The sequence below is a fragment of the Euphorbia lathyris genome, chromosome 6 (assembly GCF_963576675.1).
Source record: "Euphorbia lathyris chromosome 6, ddEupLath1.1, whole genome shotgun sequence".
Classification (NCBI taxonomy): Eukaryota; Viridiplantae; Streptophyta; class Magnoliopsida; order Malpighiales; family Euphorbiaceae; genus Euphorbia; species Euphorbia lathyris.
This window is the reverse complement of record NC_088915.1, coordinates 19,774,456-19,798,036: the sequence shown is the minus strand read 5'-3', so window position 1 is coordinate 19,798,036 and position 23,581 is coordinate 19,774,456. Positions and strand designations below refer to the sequence as shown.

Sequence of the window (23,581 nt, the reverse complement as noted above, 5' to 3'; positions counted from 1 at the left end):
TTCTCATTTTTCAAACTCGATGAAAAAGTTAAATAAAGGCCGAATCCATAATAAAATCAATGATCAGTGACTCAATGTGGAAAAATAATTGATCAGGAACTTGATCCTTAAAATAGACAAAGTTCGGGTACTTAATTATACTCTTTACCTTCTTTTGAAGTTTTAAAAAAAAAAAAACTTGTCTCATGGTTAAAGAGGAATATTAATTTTACTATTTTCATATAAAGAGCATAAATATTTTTTTGAGATATATATACACATATAGGTTGGAATAAATAAAATGGACAATCGAATGATCTTTTATAGTACAAATTACCTATAAATATTGCAGCGGAAGAAATCCAACAAGAATCTTATACTACGAATCATGCAATTCTACACCAAATTATTTCGGAAGGAGATGCAATAGATCCATAAACTAAGTATCATCAGAGATTAATATAAGATTTATGATTGAATTTTAACTATAAGTTTGAATTCTTAGTTCAAATGATTCCATGACATGGTATCGGAACATCTTAAACGTGTCAGAAATTAATATAAAATCTATAATTTAATCTTAACTATAAATTCTTAGTTGAAATGGTTACATGACAAGTGTAACTTTAAAGAGGGGAAATAACAGTTTGCACGACTAGGGTTTAAGCGCCTCACTAATGACTACTAGGGCCCGTTTGTTTTACCTACTATTGTTGTTGTTTGCTATTACGATTTGATGTTTGTTGTTGCTGTTTGCTGTTTGTTGTTGGAAAAAGCTGCTTTTGGAAAAAGCAGAGATTCCCTGCTTTTGTAAAAGGCTGTTTTTCAGGTGTAAAAAGCAAACAGGAGGTCACTAACCAACACTTAATGCTGATTTTCAACTAGACCTGTTCATGGGCTGGGCCGGACTGGGTTTGGACCGGACCTAAGCGGGTTTGTCACATAATTGCTTTGTCCAAGCCCAACCCAGACCGCACTATATTTACATCGGGCTCGGGCCAAGCTAAAAAAACTAATTCCCAAGCCCAACCTGGCCCGACCCAACTAGTATCTTTGTATTTTTTTAAAATTAAAATTAAACTAAATTTTAGAGGAATATTTCAATAAAAATCAATTAACGCAATCCTAAATAAATAAAAAATACTCCTTTGATACTAATAAATAAAACAGTAACAAAAATATGTACATGTTTACCGATTCTAAAAAATATATGGTTTGAAAATTTTTATGTTGAAGAAATTTAAAAGTTTTATTTTTGAAATATAAAGTTTATTAAACTATAAAATTTATAAAATTAAAGTTATTGTTAAAATTTCGGGCCGGGCTGGGTTGGGCCTGGGTTTTGAGACAAATCCCAAGCCCAACCTACTATGTATTCGGGCCTAAGCGGGCTTGGGCCGGACCGGACCTATTATGAAACATATACGTCCAAGCCCAGTTTTTGAAGAGCGGGCTTGGACGGGCTGGGCGGACCGTGGGCTTTTGAACAGTTCTATTTTCAACTGTAAAAAGCAAACATGATGAGTCTAACCAAACACCTAAAACTCTGCTTCTTGAAATGAAAAAAGCAAACAGAAAGTGAAAAGTAGGTAAACAAACACCCCTTTAGTGTTTCCTATTTATATAGGAGGAATTAGTTTTTTTTTTTTTTACCTAATTCTCTTATAATCTTATTTGATCTATTGAATTATGGGTGAACACAACAAATATGGACACCATCCAGAATTATACACAATAAATCTTATCGATTAAAATAGTTGGAGGGCATTTTTTCACTTGGTAAAAATGTAGAACGCTCCTTTTTATTGACCACTAAAGTTGCTCTGAAAGTGATATTGGAATTGCTGTATCAATTTCTATTAGTGAGAGTTTTGATTGTACTGTTTGATAAACGTTAAAATTGAAATTGTGTTATTTTATATGTGAAGATTAAATTGACTCTTCTGCAAAAATGTTGAAGCTATTTTGGTACCTCTAAATGATTTCTATTCAATCAAGTTCACAAACACTTTACAACCAATCATCCTCGTCCATCAAGTTGATCCAGATGGAATTGGTGGTAGAGCAATTTCAGAAAAGATGAACAATGTATTTAGGACCATTAGAACACAGTACAGGTGACACAAACTACTACTTGCTCTTCTGCAATTCGTAAGAATACCCATATGAGCAGTATTTTTCACATGGACCCTAATGACCACATGAATTTGGTAATTCACCGTTAAATATAGACTGATTAAATCTAAACCTTATAATGTTTTAAATCTTCATCTTAAGATTTTAATCAGCCTACATCTAATGGTGAATGACCAAATTCACCGTGGTCATTAGGATCCATATGAACACTACTGATCATATGAATGAGCCAACAAAAGAAATTACAAATTCGCAAAGGACCTTGAAGCTTTCGAAAGGACTTCAGATCCTCATTTCACCATTTTATTGATCTCTCATCCCTATTTTAATATATCTAACTCTCAATTTTATACTAACTCATCTCTGTTTTCACCATTTATCCTTTCATCCGTCTTTTGGATTATCTTCCACAGCCATCTCTATTGATTTCAGTTTGATTTAATTCAATAAACTTCGTTTTTTTCCTTCCGTGTAATGCATTTGAGGTCGTGATTGTGCCAGCATAGACATAGTACAGTATTCTAACATAGACATTTTACAGTCTTGAAGCTATAGAACGTCGGAGCTCCCTCCGAAGGATCTTTCCTGCTGCTGACTTTGGTATCGATTCCACGAACATCACCTTCCTCACCTTCTTATATGGCGTAACCTTACATACACGAGCGAAAAATGAATAACTTCAGTTTTTGCTAAATATGAACAGAGTCAAAGCCCTTGAAGTTAAAAACAGAAATACCTGCTTAGCTACATAGTGCATTATAGCTTCTTGCGTTACCGTACTCCCCTGCCTCTTGACCACGAACGCCACAGGTATCTCCCCGCATTCTTTGTCAGTGGCACTAAATTACAGACAACAAGGAATAAGATCAATTATAAAGTAACACAGCAGGATTAATCATAAACTAATAATCAAATGCATTAAGCTTTCGAAACTCACGCTGTTACTGCCGCATCAACTATATCCGGATGGCAAAGTAATACAGCTTCTAAATCAGCTGGAGCAATCTGCAAAAGATCGAAAGTTATCCAAGAGTTGCTAAATCTCTCACAATTTCAACATTTTTATCAAAATTAGACAGAAGGAAAATGTTGAAATCTACCTGAAAGCCCTTGTATTTTATTACTTCTTTCAAACGATCAACTATATACAAGTATCCATCGCAGTCGATATACACAATGTCCCCGGTATGAAGCCAACCATCCTCATCAATAGTTAATGCAGTCGCCTTGCTATTGTTCAAGTATTCTGACGAGTTTATGAAAATTAAACAAATTCGGTAATGGAAAACACAAGGAAAAAATGTAGTATATTCTTCAATTTTTCCTATTTGGGGATGAATAACGAGGTGATGAACGAAAAAAAAGAATTTATGGTGCTGTAGATGAATCTTTGTCATTAGTAGTGTGTAATCATATTATTGAAACAAATCAACAGAACGAATGAAGAGTTTATTTAACTAACTCTTAGCAAGTATGCAAATAGCAACATTAGATGCATCATTTTACCTCCAAGCTAAACGGAAAGGGTAAATTGCTGAGCTGTCAAAGTAAAAAGAAACCGAGAGACAACCACGAGAATATTCAAAGATACCAGCTTTACCACTCAAACAAAGATGCATGCCTCACAAGATATAAGGAGCTGATACAATGCAGGCAAATATCTACATATTATCTGCTTAAACGTACACGAGTATGTACTTCAGCGATGAGATACACATAAAATGTTACCTTTCATAACTGCGGGTCCTCGAATCCAAAGCTCACCGCTACTACCAGGTGGCAAGAAACGACCTGTGACCCAGTCCACAATTTTAGCTTCCATATTTGGAGCTAAAAGGCCTATTGAAGAGTATTTTTGTAAGTTTTCTGTATTGAAGCCACGGGTTCCTACAGCAGTTGATTCCGTCATGCCATAGCCCTATAGAAGAAAAAAAACAGAGGAAAAGGCAAATCCATAAATTACCACGAAAATTGTAGCATTATTTTAATCCTATCTTAGCAATAAAGTATCCTAAGGTCCTTAGATTTTATTTTAAACACATTCACCTCACCGTGTGTGTGTGTGTATATATATATATATATATATATATATATATATATATTGTAATCACTTGTAAGCTTGTATGTTGAACTTGATCTTTTATTTTTTCAAATCGAGGCCTTAATTTCGTATAAATCTACATATTGAGTCCTATATCATCAAAAGGCTCAATAAATGTTGAAGAGCTCAATGTGTAACAATAAAAGATAAGGAGCTCAATATATAATATAACTTCATAAAGAATCAATGACTGAATTTTGAAGAAAATATCAGGGACTCGATGTGTAAAAACAACAAAGTTCAAGATCTCTTTAATCCTATCTTAATCACGCAACAATAACCGAAGAAATACCTGAATGAAATCAACCTGAGGAAAAGTTTCAACAAAATCTTGTATAGTTTTGGCATACAAAGGAGCAGCTCCACTAGAAACCTGCTTCAAACTTTTCAAGCTAATTCCACCAACATCCTTTACTTTCTTTGTCAATGCTTGGAGAATCGGCGGAACAACCGGAAAATGAGTTATTCCATACTTATCAATAACCTTTACCATATCATTAGCATCAAATCTCCTCATTATAACAATGCTCGATCCAAGCGACAACATTCCCAACACGAAAAGGGATAGACCATACACATGAAACATAGGCAAAACAGCTAAATACACATTCTCTGAACTTGAATACTCATACTGTGTGGCTTCAAATCTTACAAAATGTTCAACCATAGAAATAAAATTCCTGTGTGTAAGAACTACTCCTTTACTAGAACCAGTAGTCCCTGATGAATACAAAATTGCTGCTGTATCTTCTTGCCTAATTACTGGCTTAAACCCTAAATCAGAATCACCATAAAGCAGTTTATAAAATTCGAATTCCTTTTTCCCCTTTATCAAAGTCGAATTTTCTGGTACATAAATGACAGGAATCCCCAATGATTGTAATTTGTTAGCGTTTTCCAAAACAGAGAAAACTATACATGGATTGCAATCAATAATTTGCTTGTGAATTTCTGATACAGAACTAAGGGGATTCATAGTAGTGACAATTGCACCCAAATAAAGAACACCCAAGAAAAGAATGGGAAAGTAAATTGAGTTAGGCAGCAAAAGCAAAACGACATCACCTTGTTTGATTCCAATCCTATGGAGACCAGAAGCCATGGATTTGACCAAAGGAAAGAGGTCAGAATGAGAAATTGAAAATCCAGATGAAGAATCAATAAGAGCTGAAATGCCATTGTGTTTGTGAGAGAAAATGAAGGAAACAACATCGAGAAAAGGGTCAGGAGGGAGCGGAATTATTGGGTGTTTGCTGGTGTAGATTCCTGTTTGTGGGGAGAACCAGTGAGGGAAGGTTTTTTTGGAGGTTTCATGGAGATTCTGCATCACTTTGGGGGTTTCAGGAGCCGTTGAAATGAAGGTTGCCGCCAAAGGAATGAACTTGATGTAGGTTTCGACGCCTTGTTTGGGCTTTTCCTAAAACCCTCGATAAAACCCACATAATAAAGTATGAACTGCGCAACTGTCAGATTTGTTTGGTTTCGAGTACTGAAACTATGTTTTTTTTTTTTTTTTGTACTGTTCAAGAAATTATTCCATGACAGAATCTTATTAGGCTTATTACATTCTCAGTCCCCAAATTGTACTAATACTGCAACTGACCCTCTCAAATTGCTTATTTGGAACAAATAACCATTCAAATAGGTAAATTGGGCCTAATAACTCATTAAGTTGTTTATTTGGAACAAATAACCCTTAATCCCAAAAAAACTTTCAACATAATATTATATAAAAAATATTTTTTTCATCTTGGAGGATGTGGTGGGAGTCCGTTTTCCTAGACTGATCCCGGGTTGAGCGTTTCTTTGTTTTGTTTGTTTTTCTTTTCCTTCTTACCAAAAAAAAACTAATATATTGATACATTAACTAAAGAGCAAAAAAAAAAAAAAAACTCCCGAAATCACAAATATTAACCTATTTGGAGGGTTATTTTTTCCAAGTAAGCAAGATGAAAGGATTAGTTGTCACAAGTCTAAATTCAGAGGTCAGTTGCAGTATTGGAACAACTTAGGGAAGCTGGGGGAAGATATTAGGCCTTTACTTTATTTAAGGTATGAAAAAAAACTCCTAACTTTGTCATTGTCACCGGGGTTGGCCATGGATCCTCTCCTCTCTAGTAGTGGCTCCCCTACTACTGTTGATGTGGTATTCTAAATGTATAATTGATGTATTTACATTAATAAAATCATCACTACATTGTTATCTGTGTCCGTTCTGTGTTGCTTGCCTTTATGTATGATTGTCGTGGATTTCCTCTATGCTAGGAATGTGAATATTTACCTGATTATGGCCCATTTCTAACCCATATAATTGGCTATTATAGATATTGTAAGATTTGACCCTTGGCTGGCTTATCTCCAGAGGGAAAAGTAAGCACCACATGATGTCAACAAGTTGACCCTATGACAAGTGGTATCAATTTTATCACAAACATTTATAAATGTAATAATCCATTAATTTTTAATCTCTATTTATTTCGAGCTAAACAATTTTATCCTCCTACAAAATGATTAATTATTTCATATTTCCTTATAGTTTGTGGTATTTAATTTAGAGAGTTACAAAAATTTAGATGCGGTTTGGTTCATTAAATATTTAGAATAGAATATCTATTCATGAGGAATCTATATTTCACCATTTGGTTCATTATTTTCCACGAAAGAGCTACTCAATGAAATTTGAATTCCACAATTTAACTTATTAATGGCTATTTCATAACTATTTTTTTTTTCAAAACTACCCTTATCATATCTATCGATAATCTGTTTCACAGTTCACACGTGAAAAATGCGAAAAATGATAAAAAAAAGGAAAAATGTTAAATACTGTAAAAATGGAAAAAAATGTGAAAATGGTAAAGACGAGAAAATTGGTAAAAATGGGAGAAGCGAGAAGATAAAAACATAAAAATAGAAAAAAGTGAAAAACAATAAAAGAGTAAAAACGTGGAAAAGCTGAATTTGAACAAGGATTTTTCTTGGCAGTTTGAAGTTAACTGATAGACTAAATCTCCCAAATGACTCAAAGGGTCGGCCCGAAATGTAGCAGTCCGAAGTCAAAACCTGAACGACTCAAAGGGCCGTCCTAAGTGTAGTAGTCCAAAGGCAACCTCTATGTAGAATCTCCCAAACCACTAACAAGGTCATTCTAAAGTGTAGCAGTTTGAAGTCAACTGATATGTAGAATCTCCCAAAGGACTCACAGGGTCATCCTACCATGTAGCAGTCCAAAATCAACTGACACAGTAAATCTCCCCACTGACTCGGAGGGTCATCCCAAATTGTAACGGTCCGGAGTCAACACATAGACATAATTTCCCAATAGCAGTCCAGAGTCAACAAACATACGAAATTTCCTTGGAAACTTACTAATTTGCTTTGAAACTTAACAACCCAATTCCACTTTTCCAGCTTGATGCAGTATCCTCCAACCCCAGATGAATATTTTATTCCTACTTTGTTTTATTGTACACATTTTTGTAAAATTTCTCCAAAGTAGGGGCAAACAATTGCTTTTCAACCCATTTACTTTGAAATGGAACATTGATTCATATTTTTGTAGCATGTAGGAGAACTATTCAAAGATGGAAAATGATGAACCTTGGTGTAAAGGTGTACAAATTAAAAGCTTCCTCAATCATGGAATGGGTAGTAATGGCATGGCAAGCTTTAACTCAAAATGAGTTCAGGAGCTTTTGTGCTTTAATGTGGATGGTTTGGTACGACCATAATCGCATACTACACCGGGAGAAAGAGCTTACAGATGAGTCGATTCAACGAGGAGTTAAAAATGTGATGGAGTATAATACGAAAGTACGACTAACAACTCGAGAGTCTATACCTTCATCTCGTCAATGGAAACCGCCTCCTAAAGGGTTCTTCAAATTGAATTGTGATGCAACTTACTCTCCTCAAGCTACGGGAAGCGCTGCTGGATTTATTATGAGAAGTGAGACAGGCAAAGTGGTAATGAGCGGCGCGTGCCCGATTGGGAAGTGTTGGTCGGTGGTTCATTCTGAGCTGCTCGCAATCCTCAACGGAGTCACTTTTGCAAAGGAATGTGGTGTGGAAAATATCATTATTTCTTCGGACTGCAAGCTAGCCGTGGACGTTATATTAAAGGACAACGATGTGAGTTACATTGATATTATCGTTCGCCGAATAAAGACTGTTGCATCTCTTTTTTTGAACTGTAATTTTATTCATGAGAGTCGCACTCTTAATGGGGATGCACACGAGCTTGCCCAATGGGGTCTTAGCCTTAGCTCGCCTCAACTTTTTATGGACTGTTGTCCTAATTTTATCTCAACTTGTAATTGTACTGATTATGTTTATGCTTAATACAAGTGGTGCTTATCAAAAAAAAAAAAGTTTTGTTTCAAAATGCACACAATTCAATGATAAAGTAGGGAACTAAAGACACTAAATTCGAAGCCCGGTGATAAAAACCTTTGAAGGATATTTGTGACTAGCTGAAATTTCAGGTGAAATTCGAAACCAAATTGCACAATAACCTTAGATAGGGTAATTTTTAGCCATAGGTCGTGAACACAAAATATTCCAGCTCGTTGAAATGAGTCTAGCAAAACAAGACTCGTCGAAATTAGAGGTCAGAAAAGACATTCTCAGGAAATAAATCCACGAAAGAGAGTTTTTTAAGGGAGGATACGTGTCTGCACATTCCTGGCACACGCTAAATAGCTTTCCATGTTCTATAATGCGTGCATAATACGCGCCAGATGTGCCTGACACATGTGTCGTCGTGTGTCTAGTAGGTGCCACCCACGTGCTTGGTGCATGTTGGCAGACTGCCTGGCGTACGCATGCAGGACAGACGCCAACACGTCAGATACCGTCAGATGTGCGAGAACCTGCTGTCTCTCCCTTTTAGCATATTAGGTTTACTGAAATTAAAGAGATTAAAGGCTTGAAAATCCCCTTTTTCACCATGGTTTATTTTGTTTTTACCAATTCCAACCCCAAAATCCTAATTAAGCCTATAAATACCAGCTTTCAGACTAGTCTTCAGAGGGCTGGAAATTAGACTATGTATAGCCAAAACTTTATCGAAACAATAACAAATCCTAATTTTCTAAAAGTTACAATTTGTGATCCATTAGTCGTGATTTTTTAAAAATCCCTTGATATAAAAGTTTCTGAGAAACATATAATGTCTACACTAATCTTTTATTCAATTATTTTTGTATTGTAAAATATACGTGTTCATCTTTTCTCTCATTCTAATTAATTTCAATTTTATTTTTTTTATCAAAAAGTTGTCAATAAATATATATATATATATATATATATATTATTGCTCCAAATTGATCTAAATTAACCTAATACCAATGATTTATTAGTTCAATAATTTGTTTTAAGTTTTTTAATTTAAAAATTAACCTCCTTGTTGTGCTTTTATATTTGAATCTAATATTAATGATATTACAAATTAATATTATTGATTTAATCAATTCATTTTATCCATAACAATGATTCAGAATAAACGAACCAATTTTTAGATAAATTTCTCCCACGCCCTTTAGATACAGATAGTTATCAAATTCTGTAATTTCGTTCACTTTAGTCCCTTTTGATTGGTTTTCAATTTAATTAATAGATGAATTTTTCCCAAATTAAGATGATGATATTTGTTTGAATCTTAGTTTATTCTTATTTTTAATTGTATTCTTTATATCAATAAAGTTTTCTTTTTCTTTTTATTCATTTATACTTTTTAGTAACTTTCTTTTCATTCATTTTAATTCTTAATTTAATAATATTTTTTATTTATTTTAATCCTTAATTTAAATACTTTTTTTATTCATTTTAATCCTTAATTCAAAACTTTCTATTTTATTCGTTTTAATCTGTAATTTAATAATTTTATGTTTTATTCGCTTTAGTCCTTAAATTGAAGTTTGCTCTTTCTTTCAATTGGTCCCTAAATAAACTTTTTAGTTTGATCCTTGATCTATTTTTACACCATAATTAATTGTATAATTATGTAATTTATTTCTAACATTTTATTTCAGTTGATAGAAGTATGAGAGAATTTGTTTTGGTGTGGATTGAAGACCACAAAATGTTCGGATGTAATTATATTCATTTAATTGCTTTTTAGTTGTAATATTTTATTGTTTATTTATTTTAGGTATTACTTTGCTATATGACATAAACATGATTTTTTTTCAAACAAAGGAAACATTCAAAATGAATTCAAAAAACTTAAAAGAGTTATTAATAGCCTGAATGTACTTGGAAAAGCTAAATAGGTGGCCAGTGAGTTCACCAAGCGATTTTGGGGTGTTTAATATTCCCTTCAGAGGGAATATAAACCTTCTCCAAGCATATTTAACTTTCCAAACCCAGTACATCCTTCTAGGAATCATAGTAATATTCTTGGACCTAAAATCCAAGTGACGACTCTTTCTCCGGCACTAGTCATGCTGAGCTGTCGTTTCTCAATTTGACTCTGTTGCTACAATTGAGAAATTATGTCACTTAAAAGATTGTTTTTTTTTTGTAGTTATTGTGTTATATTTCCTTATAGTTTTTCTTAATTAATTTAGGGAGTTAAAAGCACTTTGGATACCATTTGGTTCATGGAATAAAATATATATTTCTAGAAAATCTATATTTCACCATTCGCTTTATTATTTTTTCATGGAATTTGTATTCTATGATTGGTGAAATAGGGAATAATTTATTTAACATATGAATAATTATTCCATAACTAATATTTTCTTTCGTTCTAAAATTACTCCTCTTATATCTATCGATCATTTGTTTCACATTTCCTGTAAAAAAACGCAAAAAATATAAAAAACAGGAAAAATAATAAAAATATGAAAAATGTTAAAAAAATGGCAAAAACACGAAAACTGGGAAAACTTGAAAAATGGTAAAAGTATGCAAAACATAAAAAAAAAATGTAAAACTTGAAAATGGTAAAGATGCAAACAACGAAAAAACATTAAATGGTAAAAGCGGGAAAAACGCAAAAAATGATCAAAACTAGAAAACTGTGAAAACCATAAAAATATGAAGAAATGAAACAATCGTGAAAACAGTAAAAATGTGAAAACGGTAAAAATACGAAAATGGTAAAAATAAGAAAATTGGTAAAACAGGAAAACATGAAAACCAATAAAAATAAGAAAATGTGAAATATAATTAAAACTATTTGAACAATTGATAATAATAATTACAATTTTAAAATAAATAAGAAATTATAATACTAGTTAATGTTGTGTTTTGAATTACAAAATTAGCTAGTCTTGTTAAAAATTATTGTCCCAAAAAACACCAAACCAAGAATACAATAATTAAAAGAAGAGTAAAAATATCATTAATCTGAAAATGCCAAAATTGATTGAAATCACAAAATTTACTTGAACCTTGAGACGAAAAGTAGAATCCAAACAATTGCAGTTTTAATGGTTTGAAAGGTTGTTGTCCATATATTTTGGTCATTAATTTTTAGGAAAATTACAGAATTGGATCAGATGGAAGATCCATTTACATTTTAGATCCATTTGGAACCAACTTACATATATAGAATTTTTCAATATGAATTACCCATATTAGCTAGAATATTACTTTATCTTCTTTGATTTCTCTATTCGCTCTCTCTCACTCTTCATTTTATTGGGATCCTTCACTTGAATACCTCAATCCAAGCCCAAGCTTTTTTATGTAAGTATTATGGTAGTTTCACATATATAAATCCCTTTTAACTTGTTGATGTTGTGTTTTTGAAGTTAGAAATTTGTAAAATCTATATTTCAAGTTAGTTTTTGGGAACCCGCAACTTTCGCAGATCGCGATTTTTCTTCGCAAAATCACAAAATGCGAATTTGGTAGTATATATACATTCGTATATGCTGTGAATTCGCAGACTTCGCAGAAGTATGATTTGCGAAGACTGCGAATTAGCATATTTTATATATCCGAAGTTTGCGAAGTATATTTTATTTCATTGTTTGACACACTATCTTTTGATTTCCTTGTTGTTTATCATTGGCAGCAGCATGTCAATCGACCATTTATTGTCTGTGATTATGTGGAATAGCCAATGGAAAACCATTGGAAAAGCCATGGCATACGAGGGGGGTGAACCGAAGTTGCTTTGACTGTTAATGGGAATCAACTTGGAAATGCTTCAAGAGAGAATGTACACTTCTGCTCGTGTTGATCCAACATCATTTGACGTGCGTATGACAGTGCAAACTACATACTGTCCAAACAAAGTTCCTAGGGTAGTAGTTCCGATTGTTGATTCAAGTGATGTTGAGTGTTTCTTAGAGTATTGCCGGATGAATCCAAGCGATGTTATCCCACTATATATTAATTTTAATTCACGAACAATCCAACCGCGAGCTATGAAGATAGAGAATGTTATTCATTCAAGTTGTGATGCCAATGTCACAGCTGAATTGGACACAACCTCTGAAGTAGACACAACCGTTGAACTTCGAACTCATCGGCCAAGAAAAGAAAAGATCACTGAGTTCAACCCTACATCCAACCCTGTTTAGATGATATTAGCTCGAATCCGGTTTATTTTTTGGATGAACCGACGTATGAAGAAGACATTTGTGGTCTTTTTGACATAGAGGAAACGATAAATAATGAACAACCTATCCCTCGAAGACAATCTCATTGTGAAGCTGTTCCCCAAAGAAATATATTGGCAGGTATGCATGAGGCGGGTGATGTAGAAATAATAAGAAAGAGGCCCAATCCATTTCGATGGCTCCTAGAGGTCCATGATGCACCTAAGTTTCCTATTGAAGTTAGTGCATCAAAAGGGGTTGTCGAGTTAAAGGTGCACGATATATTCTCAAAGAAACGAGCATTGCAAGATGCATTGGAAAAATAAGCAGTTAAGAACATGTTCGAATGGAGAGTGTACAAGTCTAACAAGTCCATATTTGAAGTTAGATGTAAGCATGATGAGGCATGTAAATGGTGTGCTAGAGGTATTGCGATACCTAATTCCGATATGTTTAGGCTCCGAAAAATGGATACAATGAACAAACACACATGTTCCAAAGATCAAATGTTACCACATCACAGGCAAGCGAGGAAACGAGTTACTGACATACTACTTGCGGATAAGTTTGATATCGAGAATAGAGTGTAAAGACCAAAGGACATTGTGAAAGATTTTGAGAAAGTGTATAAAATCAACTTGTCTTACATGCAAGCTTGGAGAGCAAGGAATTGGGTGATAGAAGATGCGATGGATTCAACGGAAGAGTCATATGTGTTGTTACCGGACTACTGCAAGACATTGAAAGAATGCAATCCATGTACGGTGACACATATTTAAACCAATGATAATGATCACTTCCAGTACTTCTTTATGATGTTTGGTCCTTCACTTAGAGCTTTTAAAGAACACATTCGCCCTGTTATTTGTGTTGATGGAGCATTCTTAAAAGGTAAATATCAGGACAATTGTACATTGCAGTTGGCAAAGATGGTAATAACCAGATTTATGCTATTGCTTTTGGGGTTGGACCAAACGAGAGAAATAAGGCATGTACTTGGTTTATGACCAAGCTCAAATAATGTATTGGGGACGTAGAGAATTTTGCCATAATCTCGGATAGGCACAAAAGAATTGATTATGTCGTGAATTTAGTGTTTCCAAATGCAATACATGGATGTTGTTGTCACCATTGAAAATAAACGTGAAAGCTAAATTCCGGAAAATTCCAAATGCAATACATGGATGTTGTTGTCACCATTTGAAGATTGCGATATCTGCGAAACAAAATCATCTTCACGAAGTGGTCATTTCTGCAAAATGAAGTCTACACAGTTGTTTTTAACTATTCTAAATTTCATTCTTGCAAAATGAAGCTATAAACTAACGAAAAAACATAGAAAAAGTATAAACCCTACTCCAAAATTGCAGGAGAAGAGAAGTAATATACGATAGGAGGGACAAACCATTAAAACCTAATCCAAAATCGTAAAGTAACATATCTTCTTGCCAGTTGTTGCCATTGAAATCGATTTGGAAGACTCTGGAAGAAGAAATGCAGAAATTTAGCTATTCAAGTTCGAGTTTGAGTTCGCGGAAACGCTTCACATGATAGTAGGTGGGTTCCAAATGCATAAGTTATTATATATATATGAAGGGCATTTTGGAAAAGTGGCCGGTGTAAAGTCTATATATATAAGTTGGTTTCAAATGGATCTAAAAATGTAACTGAGTCTCCCATTTAACCCAATTTTATAATTTTCCCTTAATTATGTTACTTATTTTTTCAATTTAGCCATTTGTCCATTTGTACACCATAATTAAATGTATAATTATGTTACTTATTTCTCACATACTATTTTACTTGATAGAAGTATTGTTTTGGTGCAGATTGAAAACCAGGCTAATACATGTCTCGGAACACTGTGTATAACTTTGGGTTAGTCGGTCTTGATTTTCTGTAATTTCATTTATATTATTGCTGCAACTTAAGTTTAATAATATTTTTATAATGTTATTTGAGTTTCGTTTGTCTTAAGAAAAATGTTTTTTAAATTTTCATAACGGTTTTTAATATAATAAAAATAAAAATGAAAGTAGTAGTACACAACTTAATTAATAGATGAAAACAAGAAAACGAAGAATAATAGATAAAAACGTAAATTGGCCCTATCCGATGGATGGAGTTAATTTTATTGAATAAAAGTAGTACTAGTAGTAGTATACCACTTAATTAATATTAAGGAGTATACTAGCTAGTAATTATTCATGAAATAGTAGTAGATAGGGATGCTATATATAGCATCAATACAACAAGTAAAGGAGATCGAGTTTAACAACTCGGAAATTTATCATTATAACAAGGGGTGTGGAGAGATGCACATAAGAAGGTATTCTTCAAACACGGGTCACCAAGATTAGCTATTATCTTGAGTGAAGGAGTAGTACCGCATATATATTCTATCCCACCGCACTTATCCTTATTTTCACAACCACAATCTCCAGCATCTCCTCCAGTAGCAACAGCATCAGCAACAACAGGATTTATTCCGATTGGATTTGCATCGGCCATTGTTAATTAATTTGGAAAAATGAGATAATATGTTTTTTTTGGTTGGGTTGAGTCTAAAACATCCTATCCTATCCTTGTATATATACCTCATAAATGATATAAATTCATCCGCCTGATCTCATTTTTAATGTTTTCATTCTTATAAACGTTTTAATCATTTATAAATGTTTTCAATCATTATATGATCATACTGCAACCCTATTAACTAAATTAATTCAGTTTTAATTTATAGTTTGTGTTATTTAATTTCAGGGACTTAAGATATTTCAGGGACTTAGAATGTCTGTGAACCCCTTTATCTAAAAGTTCATTTACAAAGTTTATTAGTTTAAGCAACAACACCTGCAAAGAATGTTCCCTTTGCCTAAAGATGCTTCTGTTGTGGACCTCAATATTTTTGTGGACATAAATCTAACCGCATCTACAGTAGACTGAGTAGTTACACATGCACCAATTTTCTCTAACTTTCAAATACAAATTATATAACAACTTAATTCAATACCGTACATTTATTTATTGTTCGTTTTGGTACAGACTCAAATTATTCATAGCTTGAAATCATATCTACGTACATATAAAAACACATTTTACTAATAAACTAGAGTCACTTCTTCCTCGTTTTCGTTGCATGATTTAGTTCATTCATTCTTATCCTCATCATTATCTTTACAGTCGTTTCTTATTTAGATATTCTATCCCGATACCACTCACTCCGGATTAAGTGATTATAAGACCTCAATCTTTCTTTCACGGAAATTGTTACTTGAAACCAGTGGCGAATACAGGATTACTCGGTTGGGGGGAGGGGGCGATTTGACATGTGCCTTGGGAATTTTTTTTTTTCTAAATCGAACTTGCTTAAATTTGTTTTTTTTTTTGTATATATGCGTGTTATAATTTGAATGGTCAAGAACCAATTTTAAGTATTAATGTACAATTTCTCAAAATTAAGCTAGATTTCGTTTAATAGCCCTAACAGAAAAAAAAAAAAATTGGATTTATGAAAGGCTGAACATGTAAAAAAATTAAAAAATTTGATTTCAAATGTTACATTTATGGAGACCAAACATGTAAAAAAAATTAGAAATTTAGATTTAGAAAAGCCTAACAGGCCAAAAAAAATTTAGAAATTTGGATTTAGACAAGCCTAACAGGCCTTAAAAAATTAGAAATTTGGATTTATGGAATACCTAAAAGGTCCAAAATATTGAAATTTTAGAAATTTGGATTTATAGAGTACCTAATAGCTCCAAAATATTGAAATTTTGAATTTTGGACAAGCTTAACACGTAATAAGGATATATTTAATTTTTTTTATTAGTTCAACACTAGTTTCTAAAAAAATTATAACATTTTTACATTTTATTTTATTTTTTGTTTTAAAATTTTAAAATTTAATTTAGAAATTCAGCTGTTTGAGTCTCAAAAATAAAAAATTATTTTTTTTAATAGAAAAGGCATAATAAAAATGAGTTCAAAAATGTTATGGAAATAAATAAATTAATTAATAATGGTAACATAATTTTATAATCACCCCTCTCATATATATCGATCATATATTTCACATTTCATATATATCGATCATATTTTTTTTTTTATTTCAAAATCACCCCTCTCATATATATGGATCATATATTTCACATTTCACCATAAAAAACGTGAAAACATGAAATATGGTAAAAACGAGAAAAAAAAGGACAAAAAAATTGTGAAAATGGTAAAAACGAGAGAAATGGTAAAAATGGGAGAAGCCAGAAAAAGGATAAAAACAAGAAAAGGTATAAAAATATGGAAAATGAGAATTTGAACAAGCATTTTTCTTGGCAGTCCGAAGTCAACCCATAAAGTAAACCTATTATATTAATAACTCTCTACTAAGTTAAAGTAAGCCATTTTCTATTTAAAACCAAATTTTTCAGAAAACCAAATTAAATTTTGGAAAATCATAGAGATTCGTGTCCCTCCAGAGTGTCGTAACTCACTTTTGCGAGCTCAATTTGAAGGTCTAACGAGGAAATTGCGACTCGGTGAAATTTCGGGTGAAATTCGAAACCAAATTGTATAATAACCCTAGATAGCGTCATTTTTATCCACAGGTCATGCACAAAAAAAAGGCTCGTTGAAACGAGCCCAACAGAACAATAATCATCAAAATCAGAGATCAAAGGGCATTCTCGGGCCATAAATCCACGAAAGAGAGTTTTTTTAGAGGAGGACACGTGGATGGCACACGCCAAACACGTGTCTGTGTTCTCTAGGTTGTGCACATCACACCCCACATGCTTATGGCACATGTGTCGCGGCGTGTCTGGTGCACCTCATGCGTGTTGGCAGGCTACGTGCCAGCACGTCAGACAGTCAGATGTGCGGCAACCTGCCGTCTCTCCCTTTTTGCACGTTAGGTTTTCACAATTTAAAGAGATTAAAGACTTGAAAATCCCCTTTTTGACCTTGCTTTGTTTTCTTTTTCCAATTGAAAACCTAAAATCCTAATTAAGCCTATAAATATTAGCTCTTAGACCAGTTTTTAGGTGGTTGAAAATAGACTGCGTATAGCTGAAACTTTGTCGAAACAACCCCAACAAATTCCAATTTTATGATACATACAATATGTGGTCCATTAGTCGTGATTTTCCAAAAATCCTTTAACAGAAATGTTTCTGAGGGAACATATCATGTTACAATAATCTTTTATTCAAAATTTTTGTATTTTAAAACATACATTGTTGATCTTTTTCTCTTATTCTAAATTAATTTCAATTTTTATCAAAAGGTTTTCAAATATATATTTTTTTTGTGTATATTTTAATCCTCCAAATTTATTCAAATTAACTCATTTTTTGTGCTTTTATATTTGAATCTAATGTTAGTGGTGTACACGTTAATATCATTGATTTAATCGATTCATTTTATCCATAACAATTAATGATTCTGAATAAACGAACCAATTTTAGATAAATTTCATCTCACGACCATTTAGATACCTATAGTTATATGAATTCTTTAATTTCGTTCAATTTAATCCTCTTTGATTGGTTTTTAATTTAATTAATTGGTTAGTTTTTAATTTGTGTTTCATATATCAATAAACTTTTCTTTTTACTTTTATTTATTTATATTTTTTAATAACTTTCTGTCCAATCATTTTAATCCTTAAGTTAAATATGTTCTTTTACTTCATTTTAATCCTTAATTTAGAACTTTCTATTTTATTCGTTTTAATCCGTAATTTAATAATTTTCTATTTTATTCACTTTAATCCTTCAGTTGAAGTTTGCTATTTCTTTCGATTTGGTCCCTAAATAAACTTTTCAATTTAGTCATTTTTGTCCTTTTTTACATCATAATTAATTGTACTTATTCAATTGCTTTTGAGTTGTAATATTTATTGTTTATTTATTTTGTGTATTAAAAGCATCTCCATGAGCCTTTTCGTTTAGCTCTTAAATTAAAATTTGAGCAGGTAGAGTTAAAAATCAGCTTCAACAGTCGCTTAGTGGATCATCAAATCACTAAGAGTCTCTCCATTTCTCTACCTCTTGATGCCTCCTAAATTTATTTTTTATTAATAATTTATTATTGAGAATTCTACTATTAGGAAATGATGCCTTCTATGGTTACTTTGTTTTTGACAAAGTAAGCCTTACTTGGTTATTTTCACCATTGGATGATGGAGTATAAAATTCATCCAATGGTGAAAACACACAAAGTGGATCATTAATAATTTTAAGGCTTAATACATCATTTGCCCCCCTGAACTTGTCCAAAATTTTTTATTGGCCCCCTGAACTTTTAAAGTGTTCCTATAGCCCCTTCAACTTGTATAAAATGTTCAGTTAGCCCCCTACTTGCGTAAAATATAATCAATTGATCACTCGGTTGCAAAAAAGTAAGTTAAATGCGAAAGATGTATTGCACGAATCTTCAAAAAAACTAAAACAACCAAAATCGGGGTATACAGAGAAGACAAGTTGTATAGTTAAGCAAACAATAACTTCATTTTTAGTCTATTTTTTGAATTATGTTACATTCTAAGATGCGTGGAATACATCTTCTGCATTTAACTTACTTTTTTGCGACCGACTGATCAATTGATTACATTTTATGCAAGTTCGGGGGCTAACTAAACATTTTATGCAAGTTGAGGGGGCTATCGGGACACTTTAAAAGTTCGGGGGCCAATCATGCTTTTTGGACAAGTTCAGAAGGCAAATAATGTATTAAGCCTAATTTTAATGATAAAATAATAAATTAAGAGTGAATATAATAAGTATTGTTGGATATAATATGTCTTAGTCACTCTTAAATCACAAAGAGTCAATTATTTATATCTCATTGAGATACTCTAATGTGCAATATGACATAAACATGATTTTTTCTAGACAAAGCAAACATTCAAAACGAATTGAAAAGGCTTAAAAGAGTTATTAAAAGCCTAAATATACTTAGAAAAGTTAAGTACGAGGTCGATGGGTTCACTAGGTGATTTTGGGGTGTTTAATAAAGGTGCACGTTTTCCATCCACAAATCTGTCAAAGGAAGTCAATTGAGGTAATTGGGTTGATGATGAGTGAAAATAGGAGAAAAACGAGGCTAATAGATGTCCAGTTTGGCTATAAATGGAGGTTGTGTTCTTCCTTTTACGACCACCATCAGCCAAATCAAACAATCAATCTATCCATAGTGAAACTCAGCAAAATTATTGCTTATCTCGTCTAATTCGTGCCTACCGTCTTAAATTCTAGGTTCAAGTTCATATTTTTTAATTGTTAGATGTGATTAAACCAAAAAACAAAATGAACACAAAAGTGGTTGAAAAAGCTATTGAAATTGGGGTTGAAAAAACTCTTTGTCTTTGTCTGTTCATAATGTTCTTGTTTTCCTACTCCGGTGATAACTAGGTTACACACGGTTTGAGTTCGCTTGCGTAATCTGTTGTATCCTGGGAGACGATCGTCAATAGCGCCGACATCTGTCTTAAGGAAACTGCTAATACAGGCCTCAGATTTGTATAACTCTATTTTTTTTGATTTTCTATTTATTTCTGTGTTCGTTTTGTTTTTTGGTTAATCACATCTAATATTTTTAAGACAGACGTAATTGTTTGTCCTACAAAAAATAACTGAGTTAGACAAATCTGAGGTTGTATTAGCAGTCTCTGACAGTTCACGATGCTTACAACGTCTTGATAACTTTCTACAGTTGATATCTGCATACAATAGGTAGCCAATGTGCCTTGAACCTTCCTTGTGATAGTATTCTTTATTTTGTGTAACATGTTAATAAATGGCCATGAAAGTTCATACATTTCCATAATTGTTTCTCTAATTCCTAATCATCAATTTAGATTAATTCTGTCCACTAAACAATTTTCCGTTCTTGTCTTCTTCATTAGCTTCAAGCTCCAACTCACAAACTGAATCACTCAAAACTTAATTTTTGTGGCGTTTTCTGTTCTTGAACCTTTTCTAAATCATATTTTCAAACTTTCCAATTGATCAAAGCACCCAGAGCCAATCTTTTATCAATTATGGATCTCAACATCATAATTCCCACCAAACAACTATTCTGATCAACACTTTCTAAAATTTATTCCGGCTGCCACCAGCCACAATTCCCAACGAAATCAATCTCAATCTTTGTGTTAATATCCAATTTATATGTCTCAGTTTTTATTTCATTCAAAACCGTCTCCCATAGCCTTCATTTTCTCACTTGAAATCTGCCCCTCTTCATTCGATTTTCCTACAAATAGCTGTTGAAGTTTTTGTTCAATTCCGACAAATATCAGCATTAGCCCTTCAACTGATAAAAACGATACAAGTAGGTCCAATTTCTATATCCATCTCGACAAATTCCAATCAGATTATTTCAAAATTCCTGTTTAACTTAGATAAACATTGTCCAATTTTCAAGTTCGAGTCAATTTAGTCCAAATCAATTTTCACCATTATTATATCCATCTCGGTTTGGTCCTTCTATTGATTGCTGTCACATTCTGGTGATAATTTCTACTCTAAGTTTCTACTGTAAGCTGGTAGATGATAGCCAATAACGGCTAAATATGTCTTATAATAAAGAATTTGTTAATACATGCCTTCTATTGATGGATGTAGTTAAACGTAAATCTCACAGGTACACTAGAGAAAACGCAAAAAATGGTAAAAACTAGTAAAACCGTAAAAATATGAAAAAATCGTGAAAAAAGGTAAAAATGTTAAAACAGTAAAAATATAAAAATCGAAAGAGAAACCGGAAAAATAGTAAAAACAAGAAAAGTGGTAAAGCAGGAAAACGTGAAAAACAATTAAAATTATTTGAATAATTGATGGCAATAATTAAGATTTTAAAATAAATAAGAAGGGCTAATTATAAATCTAGCCCAATTAAGAGGGGTCATTTACATATCTAACCCACTTTGCTTCCATCTTACGAAATTAGACCATTCATCCATTTTGGACAAAATTACCCTTAGTTAGTTCTTCCGCTTCATATTCTTCTTCATCTTCTTCCGCTTCCTCTTCATCTTCATCTTCTTCTTCTAGTTCTAGTTCTAGTTTTTCTTCTTCTTCTTCTTCTTCTTCTTCTTCGGTTTATCTTCTTCGATTTCTGATATCAATCGTTAGCGATTTTTGAGATTTTTAAAGTATTATGTTCAATTTCCCGTAGAAATGATATGTTTTTAGTTTATACGCCTGCTTTTCTCGCTGGTCTTGCCTCTTTCTTCATCTGTAATGGTATCGTTTCAATTTTCTATATTTTCCACCATTTCTCTCCATTTCCTCCATTGTTGTCGCATTTGTCGAAATTTGTCGCATTTCGTCGCAAATGCGACAACACTTGTCGCAGATGCGACAACTCTTGGAACACTGCAAAAACTAATTGAAATCACAAAATTTATTTGAACTTAAGACGAACGGAAAGTAGAACCCAAACAATTATTCCAACCGAACTCCAAGATTTAATGGTATTGTATCGGCTCCCCTTATCACAAATTCTCTTATTTGTCACAGTTGCAGAGGCAACCGGCATATATATCGTCAATGCCCTTCACCAAAGCAAAGTCGAAACAACAGAGGCTATGTATTCTTCAAACACGGGTCACCAAGTTTAGCTATTATCTTGAGTGAAGGAGTAGTACGGCATATATATTCTATCCCACCGCACTTATCCTTATTTTCACAACCACAATCTCCAGCATCTCCTCCAGTAGCAACAGCATCAGTAACAACAGGATTTATTCCGATTGGATTTGCATCGGCCATTGTTAATTAATTTGGAAAAATGAGATAATATGTTTTTTTGGTTGGGTTGAGTCTAAAACATCCTATCCTATCCTTGTATATATACCTCATAAATGATATAAATTCATCCGCCTGATCTCATTTTTAATGTTTTCATTCTTTATATGATCATACTGCAACCTTATTAATTAAAATCAAATCCTGAATCCACTTGTACTCTAAGTCTACTAATCCATCACTTTAATCTCTATTTATTTATTTATTTATTTTCACCTATACAGTTTTATCCTCCTATATTTCCTTATAGTTTGTCTATTTAATTTTAGGAACTTAAGATATTTAGGTGCGGTTTGGTTCATAACTAATATTTTTTTTTTATTTCAAAATCACCCTTCTCGTATATATCGATCATATGTTTCACATTTCACACCTGAAAACATGAAATATGGTAAAAACGAGAAAAAAATGATAAAAAAATTGTGAAAATGGTAAAAACGAGACAAATGGTAAAAATGGGAGAAGCCGTAAAAAGGATAAAAACAAGAAAAGGTATAAAAACATGGAAAATGAGAATTTGAACAAGCATTTTTCTTGGCAGTCCGAAGTCAACCCATAAAGTAAACCTATTATATTAATAACTCCCTAGTAAGTTAAAGTAAGCCATTTCCTATTTAAAACCAAATTTTTCAGAGAACCAAATCAAATTTTGGAAAATCATAGAGATTCGTGTCCCTCGAGAGTGTCGTAACTCACTTTTGCGAGCTCAATTTGAAGGTCTAACGAGGAAGTTGCGACTCGGTAAAATTTCGGGTGAAATTCGAAACCAAATTGTACAATAACCCTAGATAGCGTCATTTTTATCCACAGGTTATGCACAAAAAAAGGCTCGTTGAAACGAGCCCAACAGAACAATAATCATCAAAATCAGAGATCGAAGGGCATTCTCGGGCCATAAATCCACGAAAGAGAGTTTTTTTTAGGAGAGGACACATGTCGACACGTGGATGGCACATGCCAAACATGTGTCTGTGTTTTCTAGGTTGTGCACATCACAC

The 23,581-nt window shown here is 32.8% G+C and overlaps 1 protein-coding gene across 1 annotated transcript; it reads right to left on the bottom strand.

Annotated features, from left to right (window-relative positions):
* Positions 1–2,047: 2,047 nt before the first annotated feature.
* On the bottom strand, positions 2,048–5,674 carry LOC136233950 (4-coumarate--CoA ligase-like 6). The gene is made up of 6 exons (XM_066023684.1): positions 4,509–5,674; positions 3,844–4,033; positions 3,216–3,361; positions 3,053–3,120; positions 2,852–2,954; positions 2,048–2,764 (listed from the first exon to the last, which is right to left on the bottom strand). Exons 1-6 carry the CDS (start codon positions 5,541–5,543, stop codon positions 2,651–2,653), a joined length of 1,656 nt encoding a protein of 551 aa, XP_065879756.1. The 5' UTR covers positions 5,544–5,674; the 3' UTR covers positions 2,048–2,650.
* Positions 5,675–23,581: the final 17,907 nt, after the last annotated feature.

Bases quoted from the DNA above. Each gene is read 5' to 3' on its own strand.
- LOC136233950 (XM_066023684.1), bottom strand. From the start codon at position 5,543: ATGCAGAATCTCCATGAAACCTCCAAAAAAACCTTCCCTCACTGGTTC. The intron at 2,955-3,052 runs GTGAGTTTCGAA...TCTGTAATTTAG, and splicing joins GTTGATGCGGCAGTAACAGC to TGCCACTGACAAAGAATGCG. The intron at 2,765-2,851 runs GTATTTCTGTTT...CGTGTATGTAAG, and splicing joins TGCACTATGTAGCTAAGCAG to GTTACGCCATATAAGAAGGT.